Source organism: Oryctolagus cuniculus, chromosome 17 (assembly GCF_964237555.1).
Source record: "Oryctolagus cuniculus chromosome 17, mOryCun1.1, whole genome shotgun sequence".
In the NCBI taxonomy this organism is placed as follows: domain Eukaryota; kingdom Metazoa; phylum Chordata; class Mammalia; order Lagomorpha; family Leporidae; genus Oryctolagus; species Oryctolagus cuniculus.
Genome location: NC_091448.1, coordinates 67,456,220 through 67,471,523, shown reverse-complemented (window position 1 = coordinate 67,471,523; position 15,304 = coordinate 67,456,220). Strand labels below are relative to the sequence as shown.

General features: G+C 57.0%; 1 protein-coding gene across 1 annotated transcript in view; it reads right to left on the bottom strand.

The window, feature by feature from the left end:
• Window positions 1–577: 577 nt before the first annotated feature.
• LOC138846338 (TOM1-like protein 2) overlaps window positions 578–15,304 on the bottom strand; it is a 96,389-nt gene continuing 81,662 nt past the window's right edge. Inside the window, exons 3-6 of the mRNA XM_070061766.1 lie at window positions 14,323–14,401; window positions 10,046–10,195; window positions 1,635–1,769; window positions 578–868 (exon numbers count right to left, since the gene is read on the bottom strand). Coding sequence (XP_069917867.1) covers window positions 593–868; window positions 1,635–1,769; window positions 10,046–10,195; window positions 14,323–14,401 — 640 coding nt within the window. The 3' untranslated portion in view covers window positions 578–592. The remainder of the gene's footprint in view (window positions 869–1,634; window positions 1,770–10,045; window positions 10,196–14,322; window positions 14,402–15,304) is intronic.

The window sequence follows — 15,304 nt, the reverse complement described above, 5'->3', positions numbered from 1 at the left end:
GCTCCCAGGGTCTGGAGTGGCTGCCTCCTCCTACAAGGCCACCAGGCATGAGCTGACTCGCCTGAGCCTGGGTCCAGGGCAGTGGAGCTTGCCCAGCTGCACAGAGCGGGCCTGGGGCCTGGCACCCTCCTTGAAGGCCTTGTGGGCGTGGCCTGCGGGCACTGGGGCTGGCCAGAGCTCCCCAGGTGTTTCAGAGTCCACTGTCTGGGGAGATCCCAGGACCCACAGGCCCTGAAGGCCCCCTACCCCTCCCCGTTGCACGTAACACGTGCTGCTGGTACACAGTGACTCCCACAATGCTTGTGGCCCAGCTGCGCCTGCAGAGCCGTTTTATTTTCTCCTGAGCAAGGCGAGCTGCACCTGTCTTCCAACCATCGCTGTCTCCTATTCTGTCAACTACGTCTGCCTGTGTTTGCCCTTACCCATTTTTTTTTCTATTTGGTTTTTGGTTTCTCGGTCTTTCTCACTCTCTGTGCCTCTTTCTTTAAAAAGAAAAAAGGCGCCCCCGCCTGCACAGGGCCCCTGCCAGAGCGCCATTTGTGTTTCGGGGACCCTTGGTGCCTCGGCTGCCCGGCTGCCTCCCAGGCCCTGCTCACTGCCGTGCACACACAGCACTGGGCTCGGTCCCCGTGGGACCCCGGCGTCCCTCACACGCCTGCACGGCGGCCGCTCTGGGGGAGTCCCACGTGGCCCCAAAGCGTGCAAGTACCTGTTCTGAATTCGCCGTGATGGGCCCAGTGATGCTCAGAGCCGGGGCCTGCGGTGCGGAGTAGGGAGCAGGAGCAGGTGCGGAGTAGGAGCCGGAGCTTGTCCTCTGCTGCGGCTGGGACCGGGGCATGGCTGCGGCTGGATCCACTTCAGGGACGCTCTGCCTCGGACAACGGCACAGCGCTACGTCCACCGGTGCTGCCTCCGCGGTGGGGCCTGGCACCACCCCAGGGTCCGCTCTGGGCCCAGTCCTTCCACCCACACAGGAGGGCCACCCAGCAGCAGGCTGGTGGCACCTGGACAGGGACCCCTGGCAGACCCTGCGCCTTCCTGGTTCTTACGTGTGACAGCGTGCAGCGTGCAGCCCCCGCCCAATCCATGTGGCTCCCCTGACCACTGGCACCAGGAGAGCTGCAGGAGGAGGCCCCCACATGGTCTTTCCTGGGCTTGGAGGACTCCACGGATTCCCTGGGGTTGATGCTGAACGCACAGCTTAGCCTCCCTTCTAGACGTACGTGGTGTGCACAGCTGATAAACCACGGGGCACATTTTGCCCTTCTGTGCTGATCTGGGGGCTCGGGTGCCGAGGATGGGTGCCAGGGGCCCCTGAAAGAGCAGGTGCTAACGACCCGCACAGGACGGTTCTGCCCAGCAGCCGCCCCCCACCCCCACCCCAGCCCCCGATCCTCCTATTATAATCTTCCACAGTCAGTGTGAAAGCTGGGGAGGGGGGCTTGATGCTGCCGCTTAATCACCAGTCAGCCAGCTGTCTCACGCCTGCACTCCCCCTTGTTATTAAAAAGCAATGCCCCAGGGGCTCTCGGAGTGACAAGCTGAATAATTCACGGGGGAGCGGCAGCAGGGTGGTGGCGGCGGCTTGGCCTGCCCGCGTGCAGCAGGTTCTAGAACGCCAGCTGGAAGCTTACCCGCTGCGGCGTGTGAATGGGAGACAGAGCGTCCAGGTCTGACATGGGGAATTCCACCCCTTTCCTCTTCAGCTCCTCGTATATGTGCACCACCCCGGTGAGATCGGGGCTGCTGCGGAAGGCGTCAGCCCACGCCTGCGGGAGGCAGAAGAAGGCCCTTGGGAAAGATCGTCCCCTGCCCCCCCAAAGGCGGCTGCGGCCCCTGAAAACCCAGGGCAGCCCTGGAAGCCAGTGCTCTCCCATGCTTGAATGCAAAGCTCTCTGGCGAAACCCACTGTGGGCCTCCCCTGGCGAAATTGTGGTTTGCAGGTGCCACTGAGCGCGCGAATGAGAGCATGAAACGGAACTATGGTGCGAATTTCCTTGGCGCAGGGACAGAGAAATGACACCTAAGCCCTGTGACATCCCAGGATGCAGGCAGCTCCATAGCCACAGGAAAGCAACTGCTGGGCTGTGCAGCTGGGGGTGGTGGAGAACTGAGCAGAAAGCAAAAAACAAAGGACAGATGGATGTAGGCTGTGAAATCCAGGCCAGCTCCGGGTCTCAGCTGATCTGAGATGGCCACGGCTGTCACTGCCTAGCCCAGCCCGAGGGAAGACTTTAGCCCAGAGGAGGGCTCATCCCCAAGGGTCCTGCTACCCCACCCCAAGCTGCTTCTATTGTGTCCTGCTGAGGCTAGATTCAACATACATGGGCCAGATAGAAAAAAAACGCAGGGGCCAGTGCTGTGGCGCAGTAAGTTAATCCTCTGTCTGCAGTGCTGGCATCCCATATGGGCGCCGGTTCGAGTCCTGGCTGCTGCACTTCCAATCCAGCTCTCTGCTATGGCCTAGGAAAGCAGTAGAAGATGGCCCAAGTCCTTGGGCCCCTGCACCCATGTGGGAGATCTGGAAGAAGCTCCTGGCTCCTGGCTTCAGATTGGCACAGCTCTGGCTGTTGTGGCCATTTGGGGAGTAAACTAGTGGATGGAGGACCTTTCTCTCTGTCTCTCCCTCTCACTGTCTGTAACTCTGCCTCTCAAATAAAAAATAAAACCTTAAAAAAATATACACACAATGCAGACAGGAACGACAAGACTCCAACAGATTACCCTTTCTCTTAACTCAGGAAACTCTTACATAGTTTCTTTAAAAAAAAAAAAGATTTATTTATTTATTTGAAAGTCAGAGTTACACAGAAAGAGGAGAGGGAGGGAGGGAGGGAGGGAGAGAGAGAGAGAGAGGTCTTCCATCCATTGGTTCACTCCCCAATTGGCTGCAATGGCTGCAGCTGTGCCGATCCAAAGCCAGGAGCCAGGAACTTCCTCCAGGTCTCCCATGCGAGTGCAGGGGCCCAAGCACTTGGGCCATCTTCCACTGCCTTCCCAGGCCACAGCAGAGAGCTGGATCAGAAGTGGAACAGCCAGTACTCGAACCGGCGCCCATATGCAGGCAGTAGCTTTACTGGCTACGCCACAGTGCCGGCCCCTACACATTTTCTTCTAAGATATTCCACTCTTTGGAAGTTAAAGAATGTATATATAAACAAAAAAGCATATCTGGGGCCCGCTGGCATGGTGCAATGGGTTAAGCTGCCACCTGCCATATGGACAACAGTTTTAGTCCCAGCTGCTCCACTTCCGATCCAGCTCCCTGCTAATGCACCTGGGAAAGCAGCAGAGGATGGCCCGAGTGCTTGGGCTGCTGCCACCCACACGGGAGACCCAGGTGAAACTCCTGGCTGGTGGCTTTGGACTGGGCCAGCCCCAGCCATTGCAGCCACTTGGGAAGTGAATCAGCCGGATGAAGATTTCTCTCTGTCTCTCTGTAACTCTGCCTTTCAAATAAATAAATCTTTAAAAAAAAAAAAAAAAAAAAAAAAGCAGATCTGAAGGGCTCCCTGGCAGTGGGGCCCAGCCCCTCCTGTGCTGTTCCCTTCAGCCCGAGTTCCCCAGTGCTCATGTCGGGGGGAGGAGGGGCAGCCTGCAGCGCTCCGGCCCTCTGTTGCCAAGTCTGCTGTCTGCACGCCATTTAACTGCCTTGCCTCCCTGGCTCCAGCAAGCATTCCAGCCAATCCGGAAGCAGCCACAGAAATTCTATCTCCAACCCACAGACCCGTTGGAAGTTAAAAGGTCCGTTTCTAAACAGCCTCCTTAATTCTGAGGACATGAGAGGCACGCCACCCAGTGCCCTTATTCATTTGCATGCTCGGGGTTTAACACCGCTGTGTCCGCTTAGCCTGTCTCGGCCAGCGCTTCCTTCTGGATTCTGAATGGGCCAAAGGTGTCCGCAGTGGGGCAGTGGGAGGCCCAGCCTCCAGGGAGGGCCCCAGAGTCAGGTCCCCGATCAGCAGCTCCTGCGGTACTCACTCCCCCCCACTCCCGGTCCCTGAAATTAGCATCCAGCTGAGTCCTGGCTCATTTCAAAATGCTCTGGCATTTCATTCGGTGGGGACAGAGGGGACCCCAGTAACTGAGCCTGCACTGTTGGGAGGGGAGGGAACAACATGACCTGCATCGGGCCAGATTCTCCTCTGCCTGCGGGGCGGGGTGGGGGTGGGAATGGGTGGTTCTCTTTGGGGGGAATTGAAAGTCATCTCAACCTGTGGGCTCCAGGAGGAGGCCTGGGAGCAGGAGACACAGCAGCTGGTGTTGAGAGGGAGGTGCGGACATCAAGGTCTGGAGGACTTTTCTGATCCCTTCCGCCCTTCCCCTGGCTTGGAGGCCTGGGCATGCAGCAGGCTCTGCCTTGTCCTGGCAAATGCCCCTCTTTGCCCAGGCGTGTGGGAGTTGGCACCTGCTGTCTGCAGCCGAGCCGTGTTGGCCGGTGTACCCCTTCTCACCTGCCAGGCCTGCAGCCCCTGTCCAGGGCGCCCTGTGATGGTACTCACCACTGACGCCAACAGGGAATGAATGGGGGCAGGAGCAGGGGTAGGGGGGGTGTTTAAAGGAACAGTAGTCCCACTGGAAACCCATGGTGTCTGGTGCATGCCCAAATAACCCTGCCCACCGTCTTTCCCACACCTAGGCAGACACCTCTTAAAGGGAGCACCAGGGGCTGGCACTGTGGCATAGTATGTAAAGCCGCTACCTGCAGTGCTGGCATCCCATATGGGCACTGGTTCAAGTCCCAGCTGCTCCTCTTCTGATCCAGCTCTCTGCTATGGCCTGGGAAAGCAGTGGAAGATGGCCCAAGTCCTTGGGCCCCTGCACCCTCATGAGAGATGAAGCTCCTGTCTCCTGGCTTTGGATCGGTCCAGCTCCAGCCTTTGCGGCCATTTAGGGAGTGAGCCAGTGGAGGGAAGATTTCTCTCTCTGCTCTGCCTCTCTGTAACAATGACTTTCAAATAAGTAAATAAAAAAAAATTTTTTTTTTTTTTAAAGAGTAGCAGTTCTTTTGCCCTTGCACAGGAAAGCCCACCGGCCAGCACTTGGCAGCTTGAAACTGAATTTGGTTCTTCTGGTTACCAAGCAACCTCATTTTCTTTCTTTCTTTCTTTCTTTCTTTCTTTCTTTCTTTCTTTCTTTCTTTCTTTCTTTCTTTCTTTTTTTTTTTTTTTTAAGATTTATTTATTTATTTGAAAGTCAGAGTTACACAGAGAGAGGAGAGGCAAAGAGAGGCCACAAGGGCCAGAGCTGCACCAATCCGAAGTCAGGAGCCAGGTGCTTCCTCCAGGTCTCCCATGCAGGTGCAGAGGCCCAAGGACTTGGGTCATCTTCTACTGCTTTCCCAGGCCATAGCAGAGAGCTGGATTGGAAGTGCAGCAGCCAGGACTAGAACCGGCACCCACATGGGATGCCGACACTGCAGGCAGTGGCTTTACCTGCTACGCCACAGCGCCGGCCCCTAAGCATCCTTATTGCCCTGCCTGGGAGAACAGAAGCACTCTGGCCACTGCATGTGTCACAGACTGAAGGGACAGTGACATGGGAGGGCTCTCTGGAGGCTGACCCGGCACGGAAGCCTCTCCCTGGGAGGTGTGGCAACCCTAGGGGTGGGAGAGGAAGGGGAGGGGTCTGATCTGCTCAGAATCCCCGAGCTGATGGCAGAGAGGGTGGCGACAGGCAAGCGGTCCCTGAGGGCCCTTGTCACAGTGAGCTGCACTGAGACAGCCAGGCTCTCAGACTCTCCCTTCGCCTGCCTATGGCTACGGAGCCGAGGATTATCTAACGAGGAGAAAGAAGGCAAGGGGTCAATTCACCCTTTCAGCTCCTTCATGGCTCTGGACGGGAACAGCCCCCACGCAAACACGGGCCGCTTTCTTCTCGTTTCTCCACCCCTCTCAGTTTTGAACCACCAAACTTTAGACTGACAGACCGCTGCTGGCTTATACTGGGTGTGTGTGTGGTGGGGGGAGGGTCTGGGAGGCCTCTGGACACAAGGGGGCTTCTGTGGCCTGCTGCTCAGGCTCCCAGACCAGACCTCCTGGTCCCAGTAACCAGGGTTGCCAGGGCACTGCCCCTGCACATAGTCATAGCCATGGTAAAGGGATCCGGGTGGCTGTGCTCTGCCCTGGAGTTTTCTAGAACATGACACCTCCAGCCCCTCATGGCCCTCCTGCCCCGCCCCTGCTCCCCTCCTCCTCCCCACTCCCCCCTCCTCTGACCACCCCCTGCCCCCGCAGCTCACTCTCTTCGGTGGAAAGAGAAACTCTCAGTGGAAAAAAGAGTATTTTTAGCCCCTGTGGCTTGGGCGCTAGGCAGGCATGACCACGCTGAGGTCTTGGAAAAGCCGAGTGGGAGGAGGAGCTTGAACCCTCTTGTCTTGGAAACACATGGGACCACCAGCCGAAGACTAGCTCAGGGCCCACGCGGAGACGTGGGTACGACAGCTACGGCGGCCGGTGGATGCAAGGCCCTCGGGTGGCCCTGGGTAGCGGGGGGCACCGGCAAGGTGCTGAACTGTTCTGCCCTCACTGCCTCTCCTCTCCTCCCAACCCCCACCCCACCCCCGAGAAACCGGCTCCTTCCAGGAGGGTGGACGCCCACAATGGGACTGAGCTGACGGGGCCCCGAAGTGCACCACGGCTTCGGGGCTCATCGTGGAGCCTGGGACGGGGAACCGGAGGGCAGCCTTTGGGTGCTCCAATGCCAGGGCGCTCTGCAGTGTGGGAGCCTGAGGGGCTGGCCTGTGTGTGGTGGTGGGGGAGGCAGGGCAGTGTTGGGGGAGGAAAGATACAGAAACCTCGGTGAGGGGAGGGAGGGAGGGGGTGAGGAGGGACAGCCCCAGGCGCAGGGACTGCTGGTGGCACAGGCGTGCCTCTGCAAACACCCCTGCTGCAAGCAGGCTGACCGCGCCCGTGATGAGCAGGCAGGGGAAGGAGGCAGAGGGATGCGGGCGGGCTAGGGGCGGGGCGGGGGGTGCTGACACACAGGGACGAGCTCTGCACCCACTTCCTTCCAGGGTCAGGGGACTTAGGACATGGCTACAGCTCATTCCCTGACTTGGAGAGGCTGGCGTGCTGATTCCGTGGGTTAACTGCCACTTATAACACTTGGCATCCCGTATCAGAGCGCCGGTTCAAGTCCCGGCTACTCTGCTTCTAATGCTTGGGAAAGCAGTGGAGGATGGCCCAAGTGCTTGGGCCCCTGCACCCGCGTGGGAGACCCAGAAGAAGCTCCTGGCTCCTGGCTTTGGATCGGCGCAGCTCCAGCTGTTGCGGTCATGCGGGGAGTGAACCAGCAGATAGAAGACCTCTCTCTCTCTACCTCTCCTTCTCTCTCTGTCTGTTCTCTACTCACCGACCCGCAGGAGAACCCAGGACCCACCACCTGCCGCCTCCCATTCCTGTCTCAGTGGTGTTTTCTCACCCAGAGAAATTCTCAGACTCCCCGGTGTGTGTGTGTGTGTGTGTGTGTGTGTGTGTGAAGTTTGTAAAAGCAATCAACATGCAAATAAAATTATCTGCTTTCTCAAAAGGGTTAAAGCCACAGTTGGGAGGACACGGGTGACAGCCCTCGTGGTGAGACAGGCTGTGGGGACACTGAGGGACCAGGCAGCCAAACCCCTGCCTGCTGAGGGAGGGGCCCCTGGAGAGCCCCGCGGCCCGGCCACTCCACCTCCTTACTCAAATGGCAATTGCTGTAACAAGCGCCTACCCCTTTAATTTTTACTTATTTTTTTTTTAAAAAGATTTATTTATTTGAAAGGCAGAGGCGGAATTAGAGGTCTTCCATCCGCTGGCTCACTCCCTAAATGGCTACAACAGCCGGAGCTGGGCTGATCCAAAGCCAGGAGCCAGGGCTTCTTCCTGGTCTCCCACACAGGTGCAGGGGCCCAAGGGCTTGGGCCATCTGTCACTCATGTGGGAGACCTAGATGGAGCTCCTGGCTCCTGGCTTCCGCCTGGCCCAGCCCTAGCCGTTGCGGCCATTTGGGGAGTGAACCAGCGGATGGAAGATGGCTCAGGTTCTCTGTGTCTCCCTCTCTCTGTGACTCTGCCTTTCAAATAAATGAATGAATCTTAAAATCAACAAAGGAAAACCTGGCCCTTGGGGCGGACGTGTAACCTGGCGACTGGGAGCCCGTACCCTATGTTGGGAAGCCCGGATTTAACATCCACCTCTGGCTCCTGACTCCAGCTTCCTGCCAGTGCAGACCCTGGGGGCTACGGTAATGGTTCAAGTAGCTGAGTTCCTACCACCTATGGGGGAGACCAGGATCAAGCTCCCAGCTCCTGGCTTCAGCCCCGGCGCAGGCCCAGTCGCTGTGAGCATTTGGAGAGTGAACCAGTCTGTCTGATTTGTCCAATTAAAAACAACAAACTTATCAAACCCTACTCTCATTCTATGGGGACCTGGTATCCCTGGGCTCTTAGGGAATAGGGGCTAGGCAGACAATAGGAAAGTCAGCACAGGCACGGCCTGAAGCCCAGACAACAGGGAGCCGGGAGCCAGGAGCCAGGGAGCCTGCGTGCTTTTTAGATCAGGCAGTTGGGAGGCTCCAAAGGAAAGGGCTTTCCAGGCAGAGGACAGGCGGCTGGCAGCTCTGCAGCCCCCGCCACCCTCGCGGCCCCGCCCTGAGTCTGGCTGCCTCCTTTGGCTCTCGCCTGGCCATGACTCTGCCACAGCAACCATCGCCCACACGGGATGTGCTTGGGCATTCAGGTGCCCTCTGCCCTGTCACCAGGGCCGTGTCGCCAGCTCAGAGCCCTTCAAGCACTCCCCAGTGCCACGGGACCAAGCCCACAAACCCTACTCATCCTTCTTCTTTTTTTTTTTTTCCCAAAGATTTATTTATTTCAGAGTTACGCAGAGAGAGAGAGAGAGAGAGAGAGAGAGAGAGAGAGAGGGAGGTCTTCCATCCACTGGTTTACTCCCCAACTGGCTGCAACAGCCAGAGCTGTGCTGATCCTAAACCAGGAGCCGGGAGCTTCTTCTAGGTCTCCTATGTGGGTGCAGGGGCCCAAGGACTTGGGCCATCTTCCACTGCTTTCCCAGGCCATAGCAGAGAGCTGGATCAGAAGTGAAGCAGCTGGGACTAGAACCAGCGCCCATATGGGACCCCGGCACTGAAGACCATGGCTTTACTGGCTATGCCACAGCCCCCCCCCCCCCCCCCCCGTCCTCTGGTCTCTTCCCCTCAATCCTGCAGGCCTGGCCCTGGACATTTTTTTTTTAATGACACCTTGCTTCCTGTCACACAGTTTAAATTAAACATGGCCACAAATTCTTTGACCCTTCTCTGTTCAGAAGTGGAGTTTAATCCCCCTCTGCCTCCTGAGGCTGGGCCTGGGGACTCCCTTCTGACAAACAGAATGTGACAGAAAATGGTGCGTGACTTCCAAGATGAGGTCACCATGGACATGGTCCAGAGAGAGAGAGAAAGAGAGAGAGAGAGAGAGAGAGAGAGACTCAGGCTCCCGCCAACAAGGCACTGAGCTTCCCACCCACAGCGGTGAGGAAGGGGACATCTCCCACAGGACCACGAGGTCGCAAGCTTTGTTGTTTGAGGTCACTAAATTCTGGGGCCATTTTTGCAGCGTGATTAACAATAAGTCCACGCCAAGTGTATCAAGGGAGCTCTGTGCTGCCCCCGGGCCTTTGCACACCTGCTCATCCCACTGTCCGAGCTGCCTCTCCCAGGCAACCCTCCCAGCAAGCTCTTCCTCCTCTAGCCAGGCCTCCTCGATGGAACATCCCTTAACACCGCCCCCATCTCCCCCCGCCCTGCACGGCCCTCCGTGCTCCACACGGTCTCAGAGGCCGGTGAGGCTTCCGCTGTCTCGTGGACAGCACGGGGCAGGGCACCTGGAAGGCTTCTCAAAGGCCCTGTTCAAGTGGCCGGAGAGCCCCTGCTTATTAGAGCTGCATCCCAGCGGCAGGAGCAGCCGGCAGATCAGCATTTCCCCGATAAAATATTGAAACCCTGCAAAGCCTCCGCCGGTTTCCTGCAGATGGGGGCAGAGGCGGGGGTGGGGGGACGCGGAACCCACCTGGATCAGGGCGAGCACCTTGTCCTGCACGATGGTGGGAGGGTTGTTCTTGGGGGAGATGATCTTGACCAGGACACTGTCGATGAAGTCTCGGTTGGCCACGAGGACGTGGAAGCGGTGGCCACAGTTCTTCACGCACGTCTCCAGCACCTGAAGCGGGAGGGAGGGAGAGAGGGAGGGAGGGAGGGAGGGCCAGGGCTCGTCGCCTCAGGTAGCTGAGGGCCTTGCCTGCTCAGTCTCCAGGGCCACGCAGAGATGGCTGGCACATTCCCACACTCTCACTCCCTCCTCCCTCCAGGGCCCGGGCAGGCCCTGGCTGACAGAGGTCTCCCACCCCTTGCACAACGAGCAGATGATCAATCAATCGGTCATCCAGACATCAGTTTTGCATGAGAAAGAACCTGGTGTTTTAATGGGATCAAGCCCAGTCCCTGCAAAGGAGCATTTTTAACTCCTCCCTCTGGGCCTCTGGGGGCGAGGCTTCAGCCAATGGGGCGTGGGCTGTCTGTCCTGACAGGAGGCTCCTGGGACAGGACCCTTGCAGGGGAGGAAGCAAACACACATACATGCATGCACACACACATGAACGCATACATGCACACAACAGTCACATACATAAATGCATGCATGCACACGGATACACGTACAGGCACACACACAGGCACAAACACATGCACGTATACAGGCGTGCCCGCTGGTGACCAGATGCTGCCCCTTCCCAGGCCTGGCTCATACAACAGGGCTTTGCTTTAAGCAAGTCTGGCCAGAAAGATCGGCTCATCACTATGACAGTGACCGGACGTCAAGCCAGGCACAGAGAGAGATCCCTCGGTATCCTGCATGGCTTTGCCCCATTAGTGCTGCAGCCTTCTTGGGCGTCCTGTCCCTCGCCCTCCCTCCCAGTTGTCCTCACAGGAGCCACACCAGCTGGCCATCCGCAGAAGACAAAGTGCTGTGTGCTGGCTACTTGCTCCCTGCTTTGTGCTACCCCATTTCCGAGGTGAGGATGCTGAAGCTGAGGCCCCAGAGAACTTAACCCAGGGGGCCTGAGCGCCACGGGCAGCCAGAACGGCTCCCTCCTCACCCTGCTGCTGCCCACGGAAGATCCCGGGGTTCTGTGTGGCTTGCCCAGTTAGACCCCCACGACTTAGCAACCTCAGGGCCTCTGAGCCACTGTAGGTTTTGCTCAGCCAACAAGGTGTTTCCTCTTTCTTGCTCTCTGCTGTGCCTGGTCCTGGGTGCCTACCAGGTGATCAGCATTTGCTCTTCAGGGACCTTGCAAGGCTAAAGAGGCAAATCCCAGTGCAGGCTGGTGGGCCACGGCAGGGCAGGAGATTCAGGGGGAGTAGGGCCCTTGGAAAGAGCCGCGGGCAGAGAAGACACTGGGAGAGCTATCCGGTGGCTCTGACTCTACCCTCAGGGCAGTGGGAGCAGGGCTGCTTGTCACCTTTAGGGAGCTGCTCCTGAGGTTTTCCAAGGGCCTGCGTCCCCACACCTGGCGCTGGGAATGCCCCTGGCAGAGATCCATACGCTGCAGGGCAGTCCAGAGCCTGGCCCAGCAGGAAGTGCAGGAAAGCCTCCTGGGCTGGCCAGGCCACCCGAGGTCACCCTGCTGAAGAAGCCTCTGGGCCGCGGGGCCTGGAACACACGGTGGCAATTTTCCAACATGCAGCCAGCCCAGAGAAACCCACGGGACAAGCGAAAGGAGCCCTCAAAGCAATCAGACGTAGGAGGGACTTCAAAAAGTTCACGGACAAAAGTTTGCTTTTGTGTACCAATATTTTGAAAAACATCCACTGTTGTTCTTTTTAAGGTTTATTTATTTGAAAGGCAGAGTTAGAGAGAGAGAGAGAGAGATCTTCCATTTGCTGGTTCACTGTCCCAAATGGCTGCAATGGCTGGGGCTGGCTCAGGCTGAAGCCAGGAGCCAGGAGCCTCCTCAGGGTCTCCTACATAGGTGGCAGGGGCCCAAGCACTTGATCATCTTCCGTTGCCTTCCCAGGCCATTAGTAGGGAACTGGATGGGAAGTAAAACAGCCGGGACTCAAACAGGTGCCCATATGGGATGCTGGCCCTCATCCATTTTTTTTTTTTCATAACACATTTTCCATGAATTCTTTGAAGATCCCTTGCTATGTTCTGAGGCCATACACGAAGGCCCAGGCTGAGCGTCCCGGGGATTCAAACTTGTATTCTGGGGCCGGCGCCGCGGCTCACTAGGCTAATCCTCCGCCTAGCAGCGCCGGCACACCGGGTTCTAGTCCCGGTCGGGGTGCCGGATTCTGTCCCGGTTGCCCCTCTTCCAGGCCAGCCCTCTGCTGTGGCCCGGGAGTGCAGTGGAGGATGGCCCAGGTGCTTGGGCCCTGCACCCCATGGGAGACCAGGAGAAGCACCTGGCTCCTGCCATCAGATCAGTGTGGTGTGCCGGCCGCAGCGCGCCGGCCACGGCGGCCATTGGAGGGTGAACCAACGGCAAAGGAAGACCTTTCTCTCTGTCTCTCTCTCTCACTGTCCACTCTGCCTGTCAAAAAAAAAAAAAAAAAAAAAAAAAAAAAAAAAAAAAAAAAAAAACCAAACTTGTATTCTGGGTAACTATTAGCAATGGTGGCACAGATGGAAAGTTAGGGGAAGGTCACACAAAGCCATGAAGCAGGAGAACTGACAGCCACAACAAAATTGGGAAGTAAAAGCAGACACGGGGCCATGCACAGTGCACTGGCCTGGCCTGGTATAGGATCAACAGCTCTACCCGTCCCACCAGCTGATGGCCTCACTGCATTTACAGCCAGGACCTGATGATGCCTTGTTGTAGGAAGGCAGGTGCACGCAGGAAGACTTCCAGCCAGCATGGGCAGCGTGGAGTCAGGCGTGGGAAGGGAGAGGTTTTAGATACAGGGCCATGGCTTGACACACGGGAGCTCATTCTCTGAGTTATTGAAAACAACTCATTTTGGGGCTGGCGCTATGGTGTAGCAGGTTAAGCCTCTGCCTGCAGTGCCGGCACCCCATACGGGTGCCAGTTCGAGTCCCGGCTGCTCCACTTCCAATCCAGCTCTCTGTTAATCCCTGAAAAAGCAGGGGAAGATGGCCCAAGTGCTTGGGCCCCTGCACACATGTGGGAGACGGGGAAGAAGCTCCTGGCTCCTGGCTTCAGAGAAGCCCAGTTCCAGCTGTTGCGGCCATTTGGGGAGTGAACCAGCAGGTGGAAGTCCTCGCTCTCTTTCTCTCTCTGTCTCTAATGCTGCCTCTCAAATAAATAAATAAATAAATCTTAAAAAAAAACATTCTGGGACTCACTCTGGGTTTAGTGAGTGCTATGGCTCAAGTTCTGAGAACAAAACAAAAGCTTTCAACTCCCTGGTTCTCCAATGTTCTTTCCTCCTTTATTATCCAAATTCCAATCTCCTGGCAGAGAGAAGTCACCTAATAAAGTTCTGAGAGGTATTTTTCAGAGGGAAAAAAAAAAAAATCCAACAACCTCTGGGCTTTAGAGGGAACTGTTCGTTCCGGGGCTGTTTGGGATCAATAACCCACTATTTCAGACCCACAGAGATCCACGTGCTGACCTGCCACCGTTTCTATTCCAAGAGCTCACATGGCCCAGATTCCACTGCCTCTGAGCCACGGCCGGCTTTCAAGATACAAACAACACCTGAAGTCTCCATTTCGTTCCCTGACAGCTTAAGGATAGGGGCGCGGGCCGGCCTGCTCCTCTGTGCTATTGCTAACTTCTTCAAGGACCTCTGTAGCAAAGTTTCCACCCCAGGTTTTAATAACAATCCACTGCTCAGTACCTCTCTAGCTGTGAGGCCTGGGCAAGTCTCTGGACCGCCACCCACTCCCCGCCCCCCACTGCTGAGCCTCAGTTTCCCTTAAGGAACCCTGTTTTGGAAGGCAGGGGTCTGCAGTACATCTGACTGGTTCAGCACAGTTCCAGGGGGCACAAGGAAGGCGTGGTTGGTGACATTTTTATAAAGGGGGTGGCCACCCAGAGAGGCAGCTGAGCCGTCTCAGAGCAGGCTGGCGGCAGGTTGGGGGCACTCCCTCCCAGCCTTTGGCCCCTCTGCTCTGGGCACCTGTACCCAGTGGTGCTGTCCAAACCTCATTTTCTGGTGCCACACACTCTCCGTTTCAGAGAGGGGCAGGAAAACCCCGGGGCCCTACCGGAAGGCTCAGCTCATCTCCAGTGGCACCGGCACCAAGCCTTTCCCAGGCTGTGCCCAGTGGCAGAAGGGCAAGGCCAGGAGCACAGTGCCCCCCCAGAGAGCAGCACTCACTGTCAATGCCAGCATCACTTCTCTGTAGTTCCGGTTCCCGTTGAGCCGCTTCTTCAGGGCCCGGATGGCGTCCCTCGGCCTGCAGATAAGGGCAGACGCAGTAAGACCCTTGCAGCACCCCCACCCACCCAGCAGGCTTCACTCCCACGCGCGTGAGCCAGGATACACACAAGGTTATCCGCAGCAGCGTGGAAGTGCACAGACAAGGCCACAGGTCCAGGGAATGAAATCAGGGCTCATTCATGCCATGGAACACTGTGCACCTGCAGAGAGGAATCCGGGAGGTCCCTACGGACCTCTGTGGGTCAAGTTCAGAGACAGGTGCAGAAAGTCCTTTGCACAGGGTGCCTGAGGCTGAGGCGTGCTGGTTTTGTTACAAAAGGACAGCACACACAGGGAGGCTGTCCCAGAGGAGGGGAACTGGGGTAGGGTGGGGGTGGGGCGACCTTTTTCTCTGAATTTTCTTTTTGCAGGCCTTTTGAATAGTGCATGAAGTGCAAGTATTATTTGTTTGTAACAGTAACTAACTCACTGGGGTAGGGGATACACCCGGGAGAGTTTTCAGAGAGATACCAGGAGACAGGCAAAGGATGACAAAGGTCCAGGGCCTCAGGCCTGGAGGTTCAAGTCCTCTAAATTCCATGGAGTTCCTTTCCCAGAAGCCCAGGGGATTATGTGTTGTACATAAGAGATCCCATGTGCATCTCCACAGGGAATCTTTTTTTTTTTTTTTAAGATTTATTTGGGGGGGGAAGAGGGAGAGGGAGAGAGAGAAAAAGAGAGAGAGAGAGAGAGAGAGAGAGAGATCTTCCACTAGCTGGTTCACTCCCCCAAGTGCCTGCAATAGCTAAGGCTGGACCAGATCAAAGTCAGGAGCCAGGAATTCCATCTGGGTTTCCCCCAGTGCGGGTGGCAGGGGCCCCAGCACACAGACCATCCTCTGCTGCCTTCCCAGGCGCCACCAGCAGGAAGCTGGATTGGA